At 39.2% G+C, this 17,197-nt stretch overlaps 1 protein-coding gene across 1 annotated transcript in view; it reads right to left on the reverse strand.

Moving 5' to 3' along the window:
- Positions 1–17,197, reverse strand: part of ATM (ATM serine/threonine kinase) — a 90,174-nt gene that overhangs the window by 17,785 nt on the left and 55,192 nt on the right. The window contains exons 38-51 of the mRNA XM_080929658.1: positions 14,684–14,839; positions 12,507–12,594; positions 10,835–10,923; positions 10,647–10,749; positions 9,959–10,107; positions 8,483–8,587; positions 7,047–7,166; positions 5,809–6,043; positions 4,957–5,124; positions 3,991–4,104; positions 3,190–3,404; positions 2,445–2,652; positions 1,439–1,552; positions 1,011–1,169 (exon numbers count right to left, since the gene is read on the reverse strand). Coding sequence (XP_080785784.1) covers positions 1,011–1,169; positions 1,439–1,552; positions 2,445–2,652; positions 3,190–3,404; positions 3,991–4,104; positions 4,957–5,124; positions 5,809–6,043; positions 7,047–7,166; positions 8,483–8,587; positions 9,959–10,107; positions 10,647–10,749; positions 10,835–10,923; positions 12,507–12,594; positions 14,684–14,839 — 2,023 coding nt within the window. The remainder of the gene's footprint in view (positions 1–1,010; positions 1,170–1,438; positions 1,553–2,444; positions 2,653–3,189; positions 3,405–3,990; positions 4,105–4,956; positions 5,125–5,808; positions 6,044–7,046; positions 7,167–8,482; positions 8,588–9,958; positions 10,108–10,646; positions 10,750–10,834; positions 10,924–12,506; positions 12,595–14,683; positions 14,840–17,197) is intronic.

The following is a 17,197-nucleotide window of genomic DNA, read 5'->3' on the forward strand; positions in this document are numbered from 1 at the left end:
AGTTGTCACTCAGACCCTAAGAAAACACAAATCCTGGCCCAGGCTATTATACCCAGCAAAACTCTCAATTACCATAAATGGAGAAACCAAGATATTCCATGACAAAACCAAATTTACACAATATCTTTCCACAAATCCAGCCCTACAAAGGATAATAGATGGAAAACTCCAACACAAGAAAGGAAACCACACCCTAGGAAAAACAAGAAAATAAGCTTCTTACAACAAACCCAAAAGAAGATACCCTCACAAACATAATTCCACCTCTAACAACAAAAATAACAGGAAACAATAATCACTATTCCTTAATATCTCTTAACATCAATGGACTCAATTCCCCCCAAAAAGACATAGACTAACAGAATGGATACCTAAACAGGACCCAGCATTTTGCTGCATACAAGAAACTCATCTCAGAGACAAAGACAGATACTATCTCAGAGTAAAAGGCTAGAAAAAAAATGTTCCAAGCAAATAGTCCCAGGAAAGGGGATAACATTTGAAATATAAGTAAAGAAAATATCCAGTAAAAACATAAAATTCAAGGTTAGTGACTTGGACACTTTTCCAAAATCTGTTTTTCTGGGCCCAGAGAGATGGGTTCAGTCGTTAAGAGCACTTACTGCTCTTTCAGAGAGCCAAGGTTTCAGAAGAACCTACATGGCAACCTACAAGTCCAGGGAATCCAAAAACCTCTCCTGGCTTCTGTAGGTGCCAGATGTACATATGTCGCAGGTTATACATTCATTTATGCTAAAAGTAAATAAATCTTTTTAAAAAAAATCTGCTTTTTTCTTTGCCCATTGCTTCAAGAAAACAAAATCAAACTGGCATTATGCTCTGGGAAATGTTTAGGAATTGTTAACCAATTCTGGGTGGCATCATCATAATACAGGATATAGAACACTACCAGAAACATACATTCTTAAAGTCTCTGAGAATTAAGAAAGGAATATTCTGGAAAAAATGACCATTACAACACAAAGCATATTTGTATTTAATCCAAATACCTCATCAAGCTGAGAGCTTTCTTTAGGTGCATTTTTGGTTATTCTACTCCTTCTTGCTGTCTCTGGTTTGCTCAAAAATTCATCTTTGTTCGCGTTTGCTAAGGCCAGTATAATGAACAAAGTATGATGGGGGTGATCCATTGAAATCCTAGAGATTAGCTATCAGAAAATTAATAACTATTAGTTTCATGAAAATAGAGAAAACTTTAAATATACATTTTCCATTTTACTTAACATCAAACTCAAGGTAATGTCATTACTGTATAGTAAGTAGAGGGTGTATATATCTGTGAGAGAGCTACAGCTGAATGTCAGAAATAAGAGACAAACTTATCTGCAATGAAAGAGAAAACTTAACATTCTAATTTCTCATTTTTACTAATATAAAAGACAGGTAATTATTACCATTTGATTTCCAGTCTACTTACATTATTGAGGACTTCATGAAATCCTAGGCCTCCTGTCATTTTGGTCCCCATTCGAGCAGCCAACTGATACATGAGAGGCAGAAACTTATAGGATGAAATCCTCATTCCATCTTTCTGTCATTAAAAAAATGCAAAATATACAGATGTGTGTGTAACATAATTTTACATCTAAGTCACAATAATGGTTCCTCAAATGATGGTCCTCCACTAGTACACCCTAGTGGCTGTCAAAACTTTACTAACTAGACTTATCTCTTGGCATCTGAAAGTCTTTTTAATGTAAACCCTAGGTTATAATTAAATTCACTTAGTGATTCAGTGATAGTAAAAATACTTAGCCTGAAATCAAACCATATCCAGAGCTGGTACGCTAACCACCCATCCGTTCTACTGACTCCAAGGAGGACAGATGTGAATCGGACGGAGTCTACCGTGGTCTCAACTTCCAAAAAGTCAGGGGTAACAAACCCAGGTTCCTTCCCCCTATATGCCAGAAGTAATGAAGTTTAACACACACACTACAATAGATTAGTTTTGTTGATTTGAGTCTTAACACTCTTTTCATTCTGGAGAAACATTTTATCTTTAACCTTCAAACTAAATGACAACATATATTTATTTTATAACCACACTTTAAGATTTTTTTCAATAAAAAATTTTAAGTACTCCTATGTATGTTATGAAAAAAGAATTTTTTTGTAAAAGTACTCTATTGGAAAAAAGAGCCCTCAAGCCCACAAGTAAAATAAAGGAAAATTCTTGTTTAGCATCACGCTGATTTTGTGTTTCCTAGTCTCCAGTCTTGTTATCTGCAAAGGTAAAACACTAACAGAAATTCTCTTGCCTCTACACAAACTTGTATGGCTCAGAGTTTATAAAGTTCTTATTTGTGGCACACCAAACCCATTACGAGGGGTATACAGGGATGTACAAAACCAGACTCTGAAGGGGCTATGCCTCTGTTTTTAAAAGTGTATGCTCAAATGCTGGGCTGGGTAAGACTTGCCTTCATCATGCCATTGACTTCAGAAACTCCAGAATTTTCAAGCCAGAGAGAGCAGAGTCGGAACACCCACAGATCATGCTCTTCTCCGCTTAGTAGGCAGCTGATGTAGTTCTCAACTGCTTTACACAGGAAGCGTTTACGGTCCTCTTTCAGTGCACGGAGAGCACACTCGTCCAGCTCCAGTTCTCTCTGAACCTTTACTGTGTATCTTGCATTTGACAAATTCAAACATAAAAGTCACACAACTTTACATAACTATAAAATCACACATGATATATAACATAAATAAAAAAAAATAGGGTGTTTACTCCAAAAAATTCTAAATATAATATAAGGGAACTAAATGACTTGTCACATCAGCAATTGCCAGGTCTTCCACACACCCAAGGACAGAGTCGACTCTAAGTTAATTCTCTGCTTACTCCAAACATACAAAAACCTAATGCAGACTTAAAAGTAACTTGACAATATCAAAGTAGGTAAGTCTTCTAGACTTAATGTTGGTATCTAGCTAAAGCAAACTAACATCCACATGCTCTGCCAAAAGCTAAACCAAGACATTAGTTATTCACAGAAAGACATGTCAGTGTATTAATTGATGCTGTGATTAGCCACTAGAGGCCTGAGAAAGCCTGTGAGCAAGCTAGTTCAAGTGTTCCAAACTGTAATTCAGCTGACAAGCTCAAGACAGTTTTCATGCAAACAGCCCTTTAGCCAAACACAAACCCCTCACTTATAAAGTTACCTGTTAGTCTGAATTTTATGTTCCCTAAGAAGGCCCACTTCTTCTTTGGCTCTTTTTAAGAGAGTTTGCTTGTTTTCAAATTCTGATGACTTCATGTAGTTTTCAATCCTCTGGTACTGAGTGTCAGAGAACCGCGCTAATGAGAGAAAGGCCTTCATCTGTCCATTCCTGAGCTCTCTGCTGTTGCCGTCGTAACTCCCAGCAACCTTCACTGCCTTCAACAACACACAATCCATTGAGGTCATATTTATAAGCTTAAATACAGCTAAAGACTCTCAGCCCAAGGTAACCCACCCATATCTACGAAAATGTGAAACTTGGTGGTTACCCTATCAGGTAACAGTTACGATGAGCTCGACACAGCTGAAGAGCCCTTTAGTATGGAAGACAACCACACCTTACTTTTCATACTAAGCTTCCTATCTCCCAAATCAGTGACACTAAAGGACAAAGGGGAAACAGAAAGGCTAATGGGAACTAGAGAAGAAGCCCTAACTTCTTCTAAGAAGAAGCCCCTTACTGTGAGTGGCAATGAAGGCCTCTATGTTTAATAGGATACTCTGTAGGATAAATGCAGAATAATCAAAGATGCCTTCTTGAAAGCTAGGGGTGGCTCTACAGAGTGGGTGAAGACATTCGTGCATTCCATGTTGTTCCTTCCTTTGTGGCATTTTGCTTCATTCTGCTCTAAGAATTACAGAGAACCCCAGCAGGAGCTGAAGGAGTGAAACCACACTTTCATAAAAGGATCAAGCACATTTATACTGGAAAACAACATTCAGAGCTGCACCAACAACCTACCTTTTCCAGATAGGTCTGCATGATGACGGCAGGATTCTCTAAGCAGGTTTCCGCCAGCCAGTTGCCACAAACTCTCAGACACTCTGCGTATAAGACTTTTAGACCTGCATCATTCTGTATCAGGAAGCAAAAATCTTAAGATGTAATTCCCTTTCAAGATTACAAAAGTGTCTTCCATGTAGGTAGAAAAAAACAATTATAAATATTTTTCCTCATGTTTTTACCATATAACTAAATAATTCTAAGTATGCAAGTTCATGAAAAAAAACCACCCTGAACTGTCTAGCTGCCATTATTATTAATTATTATTATTATTATTATTATTATTATTATTATTATTATCAACATTAACAATTCACATTTATGGAGTACTTAAAAATGAACTCATAATTTTCACAGAAATATTACAAATTAGATATATTATTATTACCACTTGTCAGTGCAAAGACTCAGGTACAAAACCACTGCATGTTAGGGTCTATACTATTTAGGAAAAGTTATACTGTCACCTGGTAATTTGTTATAATTAATAACCCATGACCCTACAATGTCCTGCACTGTCCACTAAATGTGCTATGTTCAGAGCACAAAGAATGACAAAATATTGTCACTTGTTTTCTACTTTTCTTCTCTTAGACATTTCTAATTCTTCTTATGTCCTTGCCATTTCAGAGTTATAACACTTATTTCCTACATATTATTTTTGACTTCCATAGAAAAATAAAATTTATAGCACCTGGATAAACTGAATCAATATAGTACAAGACAGACTGATAGATTTGTTTTAAATAAAATGTTTTCAAGTCTGATTTATGACATTAATTTCCAAAGTCTCTTTTCATGTAATTTTGTTCATGGATCAGTAATTTCAAAACCTTAATGTAATCATTACAGATGTGTATGAAAAGCAGCAATGCTTTCAGTGACATTAAAACACAGATGTGGCCAACAACAGAAAGCACATACCTCTTTAAAGCTGGAATCCAACTTCTTGATCATTTGCTTAAGAATACTCAGGGCAAGACTCTGCTCCTTTTTTGCCCAGAATACTTGTGCCTCTTCCAAATGCCACTCAGAGATCTCACAAATAGCTGAATTATACTGCTTAATTTTAAATATTGCTCTTTCAGGGAGCTACAATGAAAGTGCATATGAAAATAAATACCTTTACCAGTAAGACATTCAGAGACTATATTAGCTAGCTTCCTGCTTACTTACCAAGCTGCAGACCACAAAGTCTGACACACGGCTTGTGTGTGTGTGTGAGTGTGTGTGTGTGTGTGTGTGAGAGAGAGAGAGAGAGAGAGAGGAGAGAGAGAGGAAAATCACTGAATTGTTATCATTACATAATAGTAGTAGTCTGGATTCTATCTTATTTTATAACTAGGAAATTGGGACTGAGAAACCATAATTATTGCCTTGCCAATGTTTAAACTTAAGTTCTGTCTAATTCTAGTACGGAAGCTTTGTTTTGTTTTCCCAGTCAATACTGGGGTTTGATCCTGGAGCCTTGTATTAGCTATGCAAACAAGCAAGCTATCTCACATCCATGGTCCAAACTCTTTTATACATGTAAGACAGGTCTCACTGGGCTTTTGAAGCTGACCATGAACTCATTCTCTTACACAGGCAGGCTCTGAACTTGTGATTCTCTTGCCTCAACCTCTCAAGTGACTAGGAGTCCAAGCCTAAAATCTACAACAGTTTTACATACAACGACTTCCAGCTTTCAGTGGTATTTCTTCTTCACATCATACCTTCTGGTTTCTGAGTAATAAAAAAGCCCAAGAAGTGAGGTAACAGTCTTACATTTTTTACCTGGGTGTTCTTGAAGGTTCGGGCCAGAACAGAGAATTCAACAAGGTGTTTGGTGAGAATGTCCTTAGAGCATCCTCTTTGAGAGTTCTCCATTTCCTTTTGCACCAGGATCTCCAGGATGACTGTGCGGAGAGCCATGAGAGGCTCCTGAAAGCTGAAGTCGCTGTCCTTCAGAAGCTGGGAGTGCTTCTGCCACTTCAGGAATACTTCAGAGCGCTCTCTGTCTGTGACTGACCTGAAAGTCAAGTCCCATAACTTAGCTGAGCAAACAAACAAAAAAGTCCTCCGGTCCTGAAACTTAAGATACTGTACAGTACATAAGGAACTCTTAGAAACTCCTAGGTAACCCTAAATATTTAGAACAGTGCAAAATAGTATGTAGTCACAGACAATGGGAGCTTTAAAAGACTTTCTTAAAAAGTAGCCTTTAAGCAACTTTTGTTCAGAGATGAGATGCTGAACATTATCATAAACACATGACTGCTCCACGAGTCCTCCTTGCAGCGAAAGCAGACTCGTGTACAAGGAAATCAATTAACTTCATTAATTACCTACAATTACACTGCGCAGCTGTCAAAAAATCAGATCACTGAATAAACAACTGGCATTTGAAAATATTTCATCTGCTAACATCATTAAATAGAAAATGCAACATCTACAACTCATTTACATGAATACTTTTGCCTTTCACATGCGTAACATAAGTTACACTATCCCATCTTTCAAGACTTGTGTTGGAAAAAAAAGATTCAGTGAGACTAAGAAAATGATGCAGTGAAGACAAGGAATCATTTCAGGTGCTTGTTGTTCATCAGAACCAGACTTCTGCTTCTGTCATAGATGACCCCAGGAACAGATCTAAAGTATTTTAGACAAAGGGACCTCTATATACTCTTAAAATTAATGAAGGTCCCGAAGAGCTTTCAACTCCAACATTTAGGGTATACCTATTGGTTTTCAGTTGATACAAGTCTAAAATGTGTTTATTACACGAACTTTAATAAATTTATTAAGCTTATTTTATAATCTCAATCTTTCCTCCTGCTGTGTGCTGTCAACACAGTGTCTCATTCAGGCCAACATAGGTGCACCTATAAATGCATGGGCAGAATTCTCTGGAAACCTCAGGTCAAGATAAACCTTTCTCAACAGAGCAAATAATAAATCATGCCCATCATGTTTCCACTAGTGACGCAAACAACACACCTCAGGATTACCAAAGCCCACGAGCCACGTACCTTGAGAAAAGTTCTCCACTGTTTTCCAGTTCTCCAATTGCCTGCAATCTACTGAGTGTGGGATACAGCGAATATACCGACTCAAGGCTGCCCTTACTCAACTCTTCAACTTCTTTCACCCTAGGGGTAAGAGAGCAGACAGTCTTCAGGCAGATGGAGGTTCGGTTCTGTGGCTAAGCACCACTTGGCATATGGTGGTTGTTGGCCTGAAAAGACTGCACACACACACAGCTCGAGGGTACAGCAGCAGTGTGACCAGCCTTGGGATTATACAGTTCTAAATTTCAAGCCCAGTTCTGCCATGGCTGTCTGTCCATGAGCTGCTACTGAGTTTTGTCACAGCTACTGTTTTCTACCTCTGGAGTTAAAGTGCACGCATAGAAAGAGCCTGACAAAGTATCTAGAACACAATCACGTTAAGGGTATAAATTTCTGTCATTTGGGATAGATTATTTCTCCACCTTCGGTGAATGAGCCAATTCAAGCCAGATTAGATTATATTAAAGGTAGGTTTACTGGGAAGCTGTTCTCTGGTGGCCAAGTTCATTGGCCCCAAGGACCAAGGCCAGGAAAGTTACCATTGGGAGGGCAGGGTAGGGGACAGAGGAAGAAAGGGACATGCATGCATAGAGTGAAGAGGAAAAGAAAAAAGAGGAGAAAAAAAAGAAAGACTAAAATGTTTGGGTTATATAGGGAAGAGCTTCTGGAGGAAGGGCAGCCCAGCCACTGGACTGAAAAGTTCAGGGTTGGGGGCAAGGTTGGCCAGGCAAGGACTGAGGGATGCTGGGAGAACATGAAGGCCAGGTCTGCTTTGGTATGTAAAATATACACCTCAGTCCCCTGTTCTGGGGTCTGAAACCAAACAATAACTAAACAATATGTATAGTATTTGTGATGTCAATGGTGAGTGTTTAAAATATTCATGTTTGGGGGTAGAGAGATGGCTCGGTGGTTAAGCACACTGGCTGCTCTTCCAGAGTTCAGTTCCCAGCACCCACATGGTACTCACAACTGTCAGTAACCCTAGTTCCAAGGGATCTGATACAGACATATATGTGGGCAAAAACATTACTGCATACAGAAATAGATAAATCTTCAAAAGAAATCTTGTTTGTTTAACTTGTCATAGCTAACTGCTATGTCATATATGCCTCAAAGAAACCACTTTTATGAAGCAGAGCTATAATGGTAGGAGAGTGAAGGCCATGAAACTAGGAAGGACAAAAGAGAACACTATCATGTTTCTCTTGAGGGCTCAGAGTGAAGAACTGGTACAGGTCCCAAAGGAAATCTTCCTTCAGAGCAAAGAATGACAAACACCTGAACGCAGGCGCCAAGTCTCCATCTCCTCACGGATGCAAACACTCATAAAACCACTCCCACTCTGAGGACAGCAGCCACAGCATTAAATAAAACCATCTGTCTTCTTACAATACCTGGCATATCGGAGACTTTCATAAAATGTGGTGAATTCTCTGTTTCTCAGACACTGCAGAGCATTATACAACGATTCATGGTAACTGGTTCCTTCTACTTCTTGGCTGTGACATGATTAAAAAACCAAATTTAAAAACGGAAAATCCCGAGATGTGCATGTATAACTAACTCAGAGGACAACGTTGAGAACTAAAATTAAGATTTCTCATAATAATTAGCAGAAAATTAAAGAAAATATGTAGCTGGTGCAGTGGCATATGCCTTTAATTGGCAGGCAGAGGCAGGTGGATCTCAGTGAGCTCAAGGCCAGCCATGGTTATGTAGTAAAATCCTGCCTCAAAATATAAATAAACAAAGAGAAAAGAAATGTTAAAAAAAAAAATAAAACTTTAGAAATTCTGGTTGGTTGGTTCTCAACCTTATATTTAAAATACAAGAGTAGTAGAGAGAGTGGCAGCGGCAGGTCTTTAGTGCCAGCACTCAGAAGGCAGGAGGAGGATCTCTACTTCTGGTCTACAGAGTGAATTCTAGGCCAGCCAGGGTTACACAGAGAAACTCTTGTCTCGAAACAAACACACGAAATTCATCTATATATGCATAAATCCACTTTTATACCACTCCTCTAATCTGAAATTTTATAAACACTCCAACTGATGAAAACATTTTTCCATTAAAGTAATTTCAATGACTTAATTTTTTAGTGCTATATCATTAAAATATTTTTATGTAACTATTAAATCCTTGGTTTTCATTTAAAAAAATATAGTGAGTTGAAATACAGGCTACAGCTTTTATCTTCTTGGGCAACTTGCTTTAGCGCTACTAAAATGCCTGGTTATCTATTTGTTTCTAAGGCACTGTCTCCTGTGTAGCCCTGGCTGGCCATGTAGACATGTAGTACTTCCCATGTAGACATGGCTGGCGTCAAACCCAGAGACCTACCTGTCTGACTCTTTGAGCACACCACCACTCCCGGCCTGGCACTACTTCTTATCATCATCATCATCAACAACAGCAACAACAACAACAACAACATCAACAACAACAACAACAACAACATAACAAAGATAACTTATTTTATCACCCAACAACAACAACAACAACATAACAAAGATAACTTATTTTATCACCCAGCCAATGAAAGTGCTTATGACTACAATGTAGAAAGAAGCAGAAGGGATAAGGCCTAAACTTGTCTTTAGATTCCTGTAGATTCCAACAAACTATTCTCACAGGAAAAGACATTTTCTAAAACTTCTGTCTTCAAAATGCTTGAAGTAGTGGATAGAATTTCTCCAGTGGAAAAAATAAGAATGAAATTTAAGCTCTGTTGTGCTGTCGACTGTATCTTAAATATTTAGGCCAATGTGCAGCCCACTGTGGCTGTAAATACATTAAACAAAAACCAACACTTGAACATTCATAGATAGATCAAAGGCACAGTCTCGGAGTCGGAAAGGCTGGCTTGCCCTCACTTGGCAGAACCGCACAGGTCCCACTGCATGTTCCTCCACGCCGCCTGGTAATGCAGCTCCTGCAGCTCCGCACACCACTCTCTTCTTTCATGATCCAATCCTTTCAAGTAGACAGACAGAATATGGGAGAGCCCCAAATTCTGCAAGGCCTAAAAGGAAGTTGTTTCAAAATTATTCTCATAGCTACTTCATAGCTGTAATTTCACTACTGTTACGAATTGTAATTTAAATATCTGATATATAACATCAGTCAACCCACAGAGGGGAAGTGACCCACAGGTTGAGAACCACTGAACTAGAGGAGAGAGGAAAAACAGCAAAAAATTTAATTAACAGTATCACTTAAAAATCTAAAATATTGCTTAGCATGTATATTTCCTCAGAGAATGTTAATGTTTGATGGAGTAATACCTAAGCCTATTAATTAGTAACACATATAACAGTTTTCAGGACCCACTCTAAAGCAAACTATAGGTGCCATGTGAAACCCTACGAGTGTCTCCTGCTGTTGGGTAACAAAGGTATTATCGATAAACTAACTACAGGGACTGTGGCTTTCCTGTGTGTACTGAGGTGTTGGCCTAGTGTCTGACAGCAGAACTTCAGTTATCTCAACTTTACTGACTATGTGAACTTCCCTGATTCCCTGAGTTAATATTAACAGCTCACTGATGACAGCTTTGTGTACCTGGATGATTCCTGACTGGCGGGTGGAGGAGGAGATGGTAGTCTCAAGGTCATATGTTACTAAGGCTTTCTCCCATGTTGCTTCATGTTCATATGTCCGTATTCTGTAAGAAAAGACGGTGAAGATATCATTTGTTTCTGTATGCATATAGCTCCCTCTATAGTTACTATCTAAAAAGTGCAGTCTACCTAGTAAGGGGTTGCAACATTTTCCCTCCACCGCAGCCGTACAGGCTGTCTGGCTCTCCTATACTCCTGTAGATCTCCAAGAGAAGGTCCTGAAAAGAAAAAATACCAAAGACAGATTTAAAAATAAAAATCAGTTCATGAATTTCGTAAGCTTTAAAATTTATCATTATCAACTCACAATGTACAACTCCTAGATGTAGGAGTTTTATTCATAGACATGAAATAAAGCCTTAAGAATTGAAACACTAGGGATCTAACAATCCTTGGCATATGAAAATACTCAGGATAATCAGTACAGAAAGGTGAAACTATATAGTTCCAAGAGAAAAAGAGAAACGTTAATATGGAAGGACACATGGTAAGCAAAAGAAAGGATTGAGGAGTTTAGGAGACAGTCACTAAAGTGCTTGCCCCAAAAACACAAAGACCTAAGGCCAGATCCCTGGGACATATAGAAAAAAAGCTCAAAGCAGCTGCAAGCATGTGTGGTACTGGCTCTGCAGAGGCAGACAGGTAGGAGTTTGCTCATCAGCCAGCCTTGAAAAATCAGTGAGTTCTAGGTTTAATAAGATACTGTGTTTAAAGACAACCTATGACCTACACACAGACACACACACACACACACACACACACACACACACACACACACACGAGACATGACTAGACGTGAAATTAAAAGTTAAGGAGAGGACTGGAGATATGCCTCACTGGTTTAAAACACTGACTGCTCTTCCAGAAGTCCTGAGTTCAATTTCCAGCAACCACATGGTGACTCACAACCATCTGTAATGGGATCTGATTCCCTCTTATGGTGTGTCTGAGTGTACTCACATATATTAAATCAATCAATCAATCATTAAAAAAAAGTTAAAGATAAAGAGATAAAGGTTACTAGTAGACTTAGCAATTTATAGTTCCTGGAGAGAGAAAATACAGACATCAGAAAAACTGGATGTGAAAGGAAAGCAGACAATGACACCTCAAGAAAACACAGAAGAGAGAAGCTCCTTCCAGATCCAAGAGCAGAAATGCTTTAAATAGTAAAAGTCTGAAATGTTTATGATACAGTTCAGAAAGAACACAGCATAATCAAGTTTCTGAGCAGGAACAAATAACCTGAGATAAAGGGAAAGTGTTTATTTTTTAATAAGAGAGACGGTTATGACAAGAGCAGAGATGGGGAGATTAAAACAATTATGGGATGTGGTGGGATTCCTAATTATGTGGTGGTTTGAGTAAGAATGTTCTCCATAGGCTCATGTTTGAATACTTGGTCCCTAGTTGGAAAAGTCTGAAAGATTAGGAGATGCAGGCTTATGGAGGAAAAGTGCTTTGGGATGGGTCTCTGTCTGACTGTCTGTCTCTCATCAAGAGCTGCACTCTCAGCTGTTCCTGCTGTCATGCCTTTGCTCTGCCACCATGGATGAAACTCTGTAAAACCACACAAATCAAACACTTGCTACAGTAAGTTTCGTCTTTATTCAAGGTCAGGAAGGGCCACTTATTCATGCAGTGCCACAGAACAAGCAGCAGGGTTGAGAGTCCCTTCCCTACTCAGAGCATACATTTATTGACACCACGCTAGGCCCAGTAAGTAGTTTCGGTTTTAAAACCTATGAGAAAAGAATCCAACATCTCACATACAAATTATCACAGAGTTCCTGATATTTACCTGTAAGCTTATTCCAGTTTCTTCTTTACTTTTTTCACTCAAACTAGAAATAGTTGTACCTTGACTTCCTTCTTCAAATGTTGGACTTCTGGTTAACATAAAAACATCTTTTAATGAGAATATACTATCCAAGAGGTTATAAATATATTCATTCTACACTTCAACATAAAGAAACTAATTATGGTTGCAAAAGGGACAGTGAGCCATTCAAACTTTAACACAGAATACCATTTAGATCTGGTATGGAAAAGAAAATGTTGAGAATGTTAATTCTACATGTGAAAATTATCCATAATAATAATTTCGTATAAACAGCAAAGTTATATTCCAAAATAAGCTTATTTACATAGAGTCAGGCCTGTTTAAAAACAGAAGTTTTATAATTCAAATCCTAAATATTCTATCAGTTGTCTTACCTGAAGTTTAACTTGATAACTGCAGATGTATATAGTAAAACCACAAGACAATTTAACCCCCAATAAACTCGGGGGGGAAAAAAAAAAACAGAAAGAAATCTGATGACAATAAGTGTGATCAACTGAAACCTAAAGTTAATAATGTGACTAGAACTCAGATTAATTTAATTCATTTAAGACCTTACCTTTAAGCATTTTTGGCTGTAAATAGTTTAGTAAATGACTTAATTTTAGTATCACCATTGCTACTGTGCCTACAATAATTCAATATATAAATTAAATACTTCCATAAATAATAGCCCCCTCTAGTATCTTTCTAAACATGTTTGGTGTTTTCTACAATATTTTCCCTCAAAACAGAGAAAGTCATACTTTAGTTTCCTTCTCCCAGTGTAGCTTGTTCTCTTGATGCCCTCCCCTTTAATAAACTACACTGTGGTAACGATACAAACTAATTTTCTTACCAACTACAGTTTGATAAAGTACACACACTAATACAATTCAGCACCATCCCACTAAGTTGAAAATCTGTCCACCAGTAGTTCTACCAATAAACGATGTCACCAACAGGGCAGGTAACAAATTGTGGCATCTTTTCCAGTGTGCCACGGGCAGTAAAGAATGACAGCAAAAACAGCATAGATATTAAAAACCTGGGTGGGAAAGGTGGCATATAAAATGTCCTATAAAACTCAAAAAAAAAAAAAAAAAAAGGGAATACTGCACTGTACATCCAGGTTCATACTAACATGACAAAAATCTCACCCAGACTGAAGGAATGATAAAAATATACTGAAGGTCACCCTGACCCCTGAGAGGGTCCCTGAGGAGGCGGGTACAGAGGGGAGCACCGAGTAACGGAATGCCATTGACGATACTCTACTCTGCTTTGTACCCTTCAGGTATGGCTATAACATGCATGTAAAATATTCATCTAGCTCCAATTCATCAAAGCAACACGTGTGTAACACGACTGCATGTACTTCTGTCAGGCATCACTTTAGGAACTTGGAATATTAAGACAACTGTGGCTGTAAAAATCTGTTACTAAGCCTTGGGCCGACTTTCTTTTAAACGGATTATGGACATTAGCTCTGAGATTGCAGTGTCTCAGGCACATGTCTCCCGGTCGGCTCCTCTAACAGAGCCACTTTGGATTCCTGCACTTCTGAGTCTGGGCACCTCATCTGTCTGTCCTCTTTTTCTCATCAGGTCTCTGGGGTGGGGGAAAGAACCCCAAACAGACCAGCAGAGCAAGCGCAGACATACCTGTTTGAAGGCAAGCAGTTCTGCACAAGTTTGCTCCATTCAAAAATGGCTAACGTTCAAATTTAAGATGGTTTTATTTATACTCCCATTGGACATAATATTTGCTGATTAATAAAAAAAAAACAAAACACTCTATGGACCCACAATACTAAAACTCACTCAAACTGCAACCAGTGTCATACACCTGTCCTCATGGATCTACAGTGATCATGAACACATTGGTTTCATGCTCTATAGCGCCCATATAATGTACATCTGTACTTGTTTTCAACCAAAAAGCAGAGATCAAGCCAGGAGTGAAGAAAATGGTCTGAATCTATGTTTACTACTCACAGAACATTGTGGGACCATGAAAGGTAGCGTGGTCCCCTGGTCCCCAGTTGAGTTAAGGCTAGAAGTCCCGGAGACCCTGACAGCTGGGGTAGTTATACAGAGAAACATTGTCTCAATAAACAAATAAGCAAAACAAACCCAATGTCCAAACCCACTTACCTTTTCTCTTGCTCGTCCACGCTTTTTTTGTCTGAATAGATTTCTGCATAGAGCAATGCCGTGAAGTGAGCAGCGCAGGACTGAGCCACCTTTGCAACCTCAAGATAATTCAAATCTAGCCAGAAAGCATCGTCAAAGGCTGTTCCCGAGGAGGGCCTGAGGAGGAAGTAAACACGATACCATGTCACTGCTAACACAAGCAATGAAAGAAGCACCATGGCGCAGGGTGTAACTGCAAGCCACAGTTCTCCAGTGTATGGCTATAAAGCATTCCGATGGAGCATGGCTAAGGTCCGTCTGGAGGATAACCTCTCAGGGAATCTAAAGACAGCCACCAATCATCGTTCCATACACTCTGGGCTCTGCATCCACCCTTTACACCACCGGCTGCACAGGACAGCTCCATGGCCACTTTTAGAATAAAAATGCTGTTTCTTCTCAGATGGGGAAAAATAAAACCAACAACAAAAACCCTAAAACCACGTGAAGGGTTGATTGTGATCATCCACTTGGTGAACTCTGAAGGGCCATGGACACAAGCTTCTGGGCACGCCTTGGCACAAATTTCTAGACAAATGAACTGGTGTGAGAAACCCACCCTGACTGTGGGAGGCACATGGCATGAACTCAGATCCTGGGCTGCACAGAAAGGATCAAGTGAGCCGAGCACCAGCATCACGGCTCTCCGCTTCCTAACAATGGGCGAAGAGCTGCCACCGCCTCCTGTGCTTGCCACCAAGTCTCCAAGATGATCAAATGCACACCTCAGACTGAAAGCTACAGTAAACCTCAGCTGTTCTACCATGGATTGTGTCACAACAAAAAGAAAAGTAACACGCATGACTTTTCTCTTGCAATTTTTTTTTTGCTATTATCAAGATGGAACTAAATTAAAAGATGTTCACTGTGGTGATGACAGATCAGAACTGAATATCGTAGATATTATCCTTTTCAAAATTAACAGTACAGACACATGTAAGGCAACAGTGATTAAATGTTGGCTCTGGAGCAGTACATAGCTCTGTAGAAAGCTAGCTTGTCACTCACTATCAGCTACATCACCTGCAGCAACAGTTCAGTTCATGCCTATGTGTAAGTAAGAGAACAGCACACACCATGTTCCATACATGGCTAGCACTTCAGTAGAACACTTACTTAATTTGAAATTCAAGTTCAGAGAAGGAAAACTTTCCAACAGAAAAGAACTGTACAAATGCACAATAAACATTGGTGGCCTGGTATATTATATACAATGCCAATTTTGATCACCATACACACCCCTATTCTTAAAGTGTATTTATTTGAGACTGGAACTCAATTTTTATTTCAGGCTATATAGTCTTGGCTGTCTTGGAACTCTCTATATACATCAAGCTGCATGGAATTCATAGAGATCATCCTGCCTCTCCCTGGGGCTAATGGCATGCATCAACATACCATGCCCTTATCCTGATCCTTAAGAATGAGAGGACAGACACTCCCTGACATCAGGTAACATGCTCAGATCACGTAGCCTTTAAAATCATTAAACTTGAACTTAGTCCTGCTCTAGTCACATCTTCTTGGGTAATTTTTAAAAAGATTTTCCCTCCCTTTTCAAGATAGGGTCTTTTGTGTAGCCATGGCTGTCCCGAAAGTTGCTCTGTAGCCCAGGTTGGCCTTGAACTCAGAGATCCACCTGCCTCTGCGTCCTGAGTTCTGGGAGTAAAAATGTGTGACTATACATTGTCAAGATTTCAGAACAATAATGACAGTGATCTCCGCCTCCCCTGGAAAAAATGCCTTTGTTCTGTAGTTCTAGTCTGCCTTCCGCTCACTATGCAGCTCCCAAGCAAGTCTCAAATTCCTAATCCCTTCCCTCAGCCTTCTAGACAGTATGATTACAGATGTGCCCAGTCAGGGATTTTTATCTTCTACAATTACCATGTGACAACTAAAAACAAAAATATGAATTTTTAAATGTGTGTGTGTCCAGTGCCCTCAGTCCATGCCTTCAGCCTGTTTAAGACAGGGACTACTGTAAGAACGAGAAAAAGGGAAAAGAGATCACGCTATATTATCACCAGCCCGGAACATGACCAGAATGACATGAAGTCCAGCTTTCTTTCTCTGAGTGCTGCACACACTGCTGTAAAGTTGAAAGGCATAAGATGGACCAGACCATTCTGAGCTGTTTCTCCAGAGTTCCGATAACTCACCAGCAGCACAAATCAGCCACATGACCCATTTTGAGCTATTTCTGCACTTTGTTAATAATCCCCTGAAGGCTTGGGGCAACGGTTCACACCTATAACCCCAGCACCTGAAGTGGAGGAATATCAGGAATTCAAGGCCATGCTGGTATACACTGAACGGTGCCTTAGGCTACAATGACCTGGTCTCAAAAAACTTACAAGGAAACAAAGATACTATAAAGTAACTTACCTAAGTCAATTTCATCACATCACAGACTTCCTACCGACTTTCACAGTAAGCATGGCACAGAGCAGGAAAGGCTTTATTCCCATTAGAGAT

Source organism: Micromys minutus (assembly GCF_963924665.1).
Source record: "Micromys minutus genome assembly, chromosome: 16".
Taxonomy (NCBI): domain Eukaryota; kingdom Metazoa; phylum Chordata; class Mammalia; order Rodentia; family Muridae; genus Micromys; species Micromys minutus.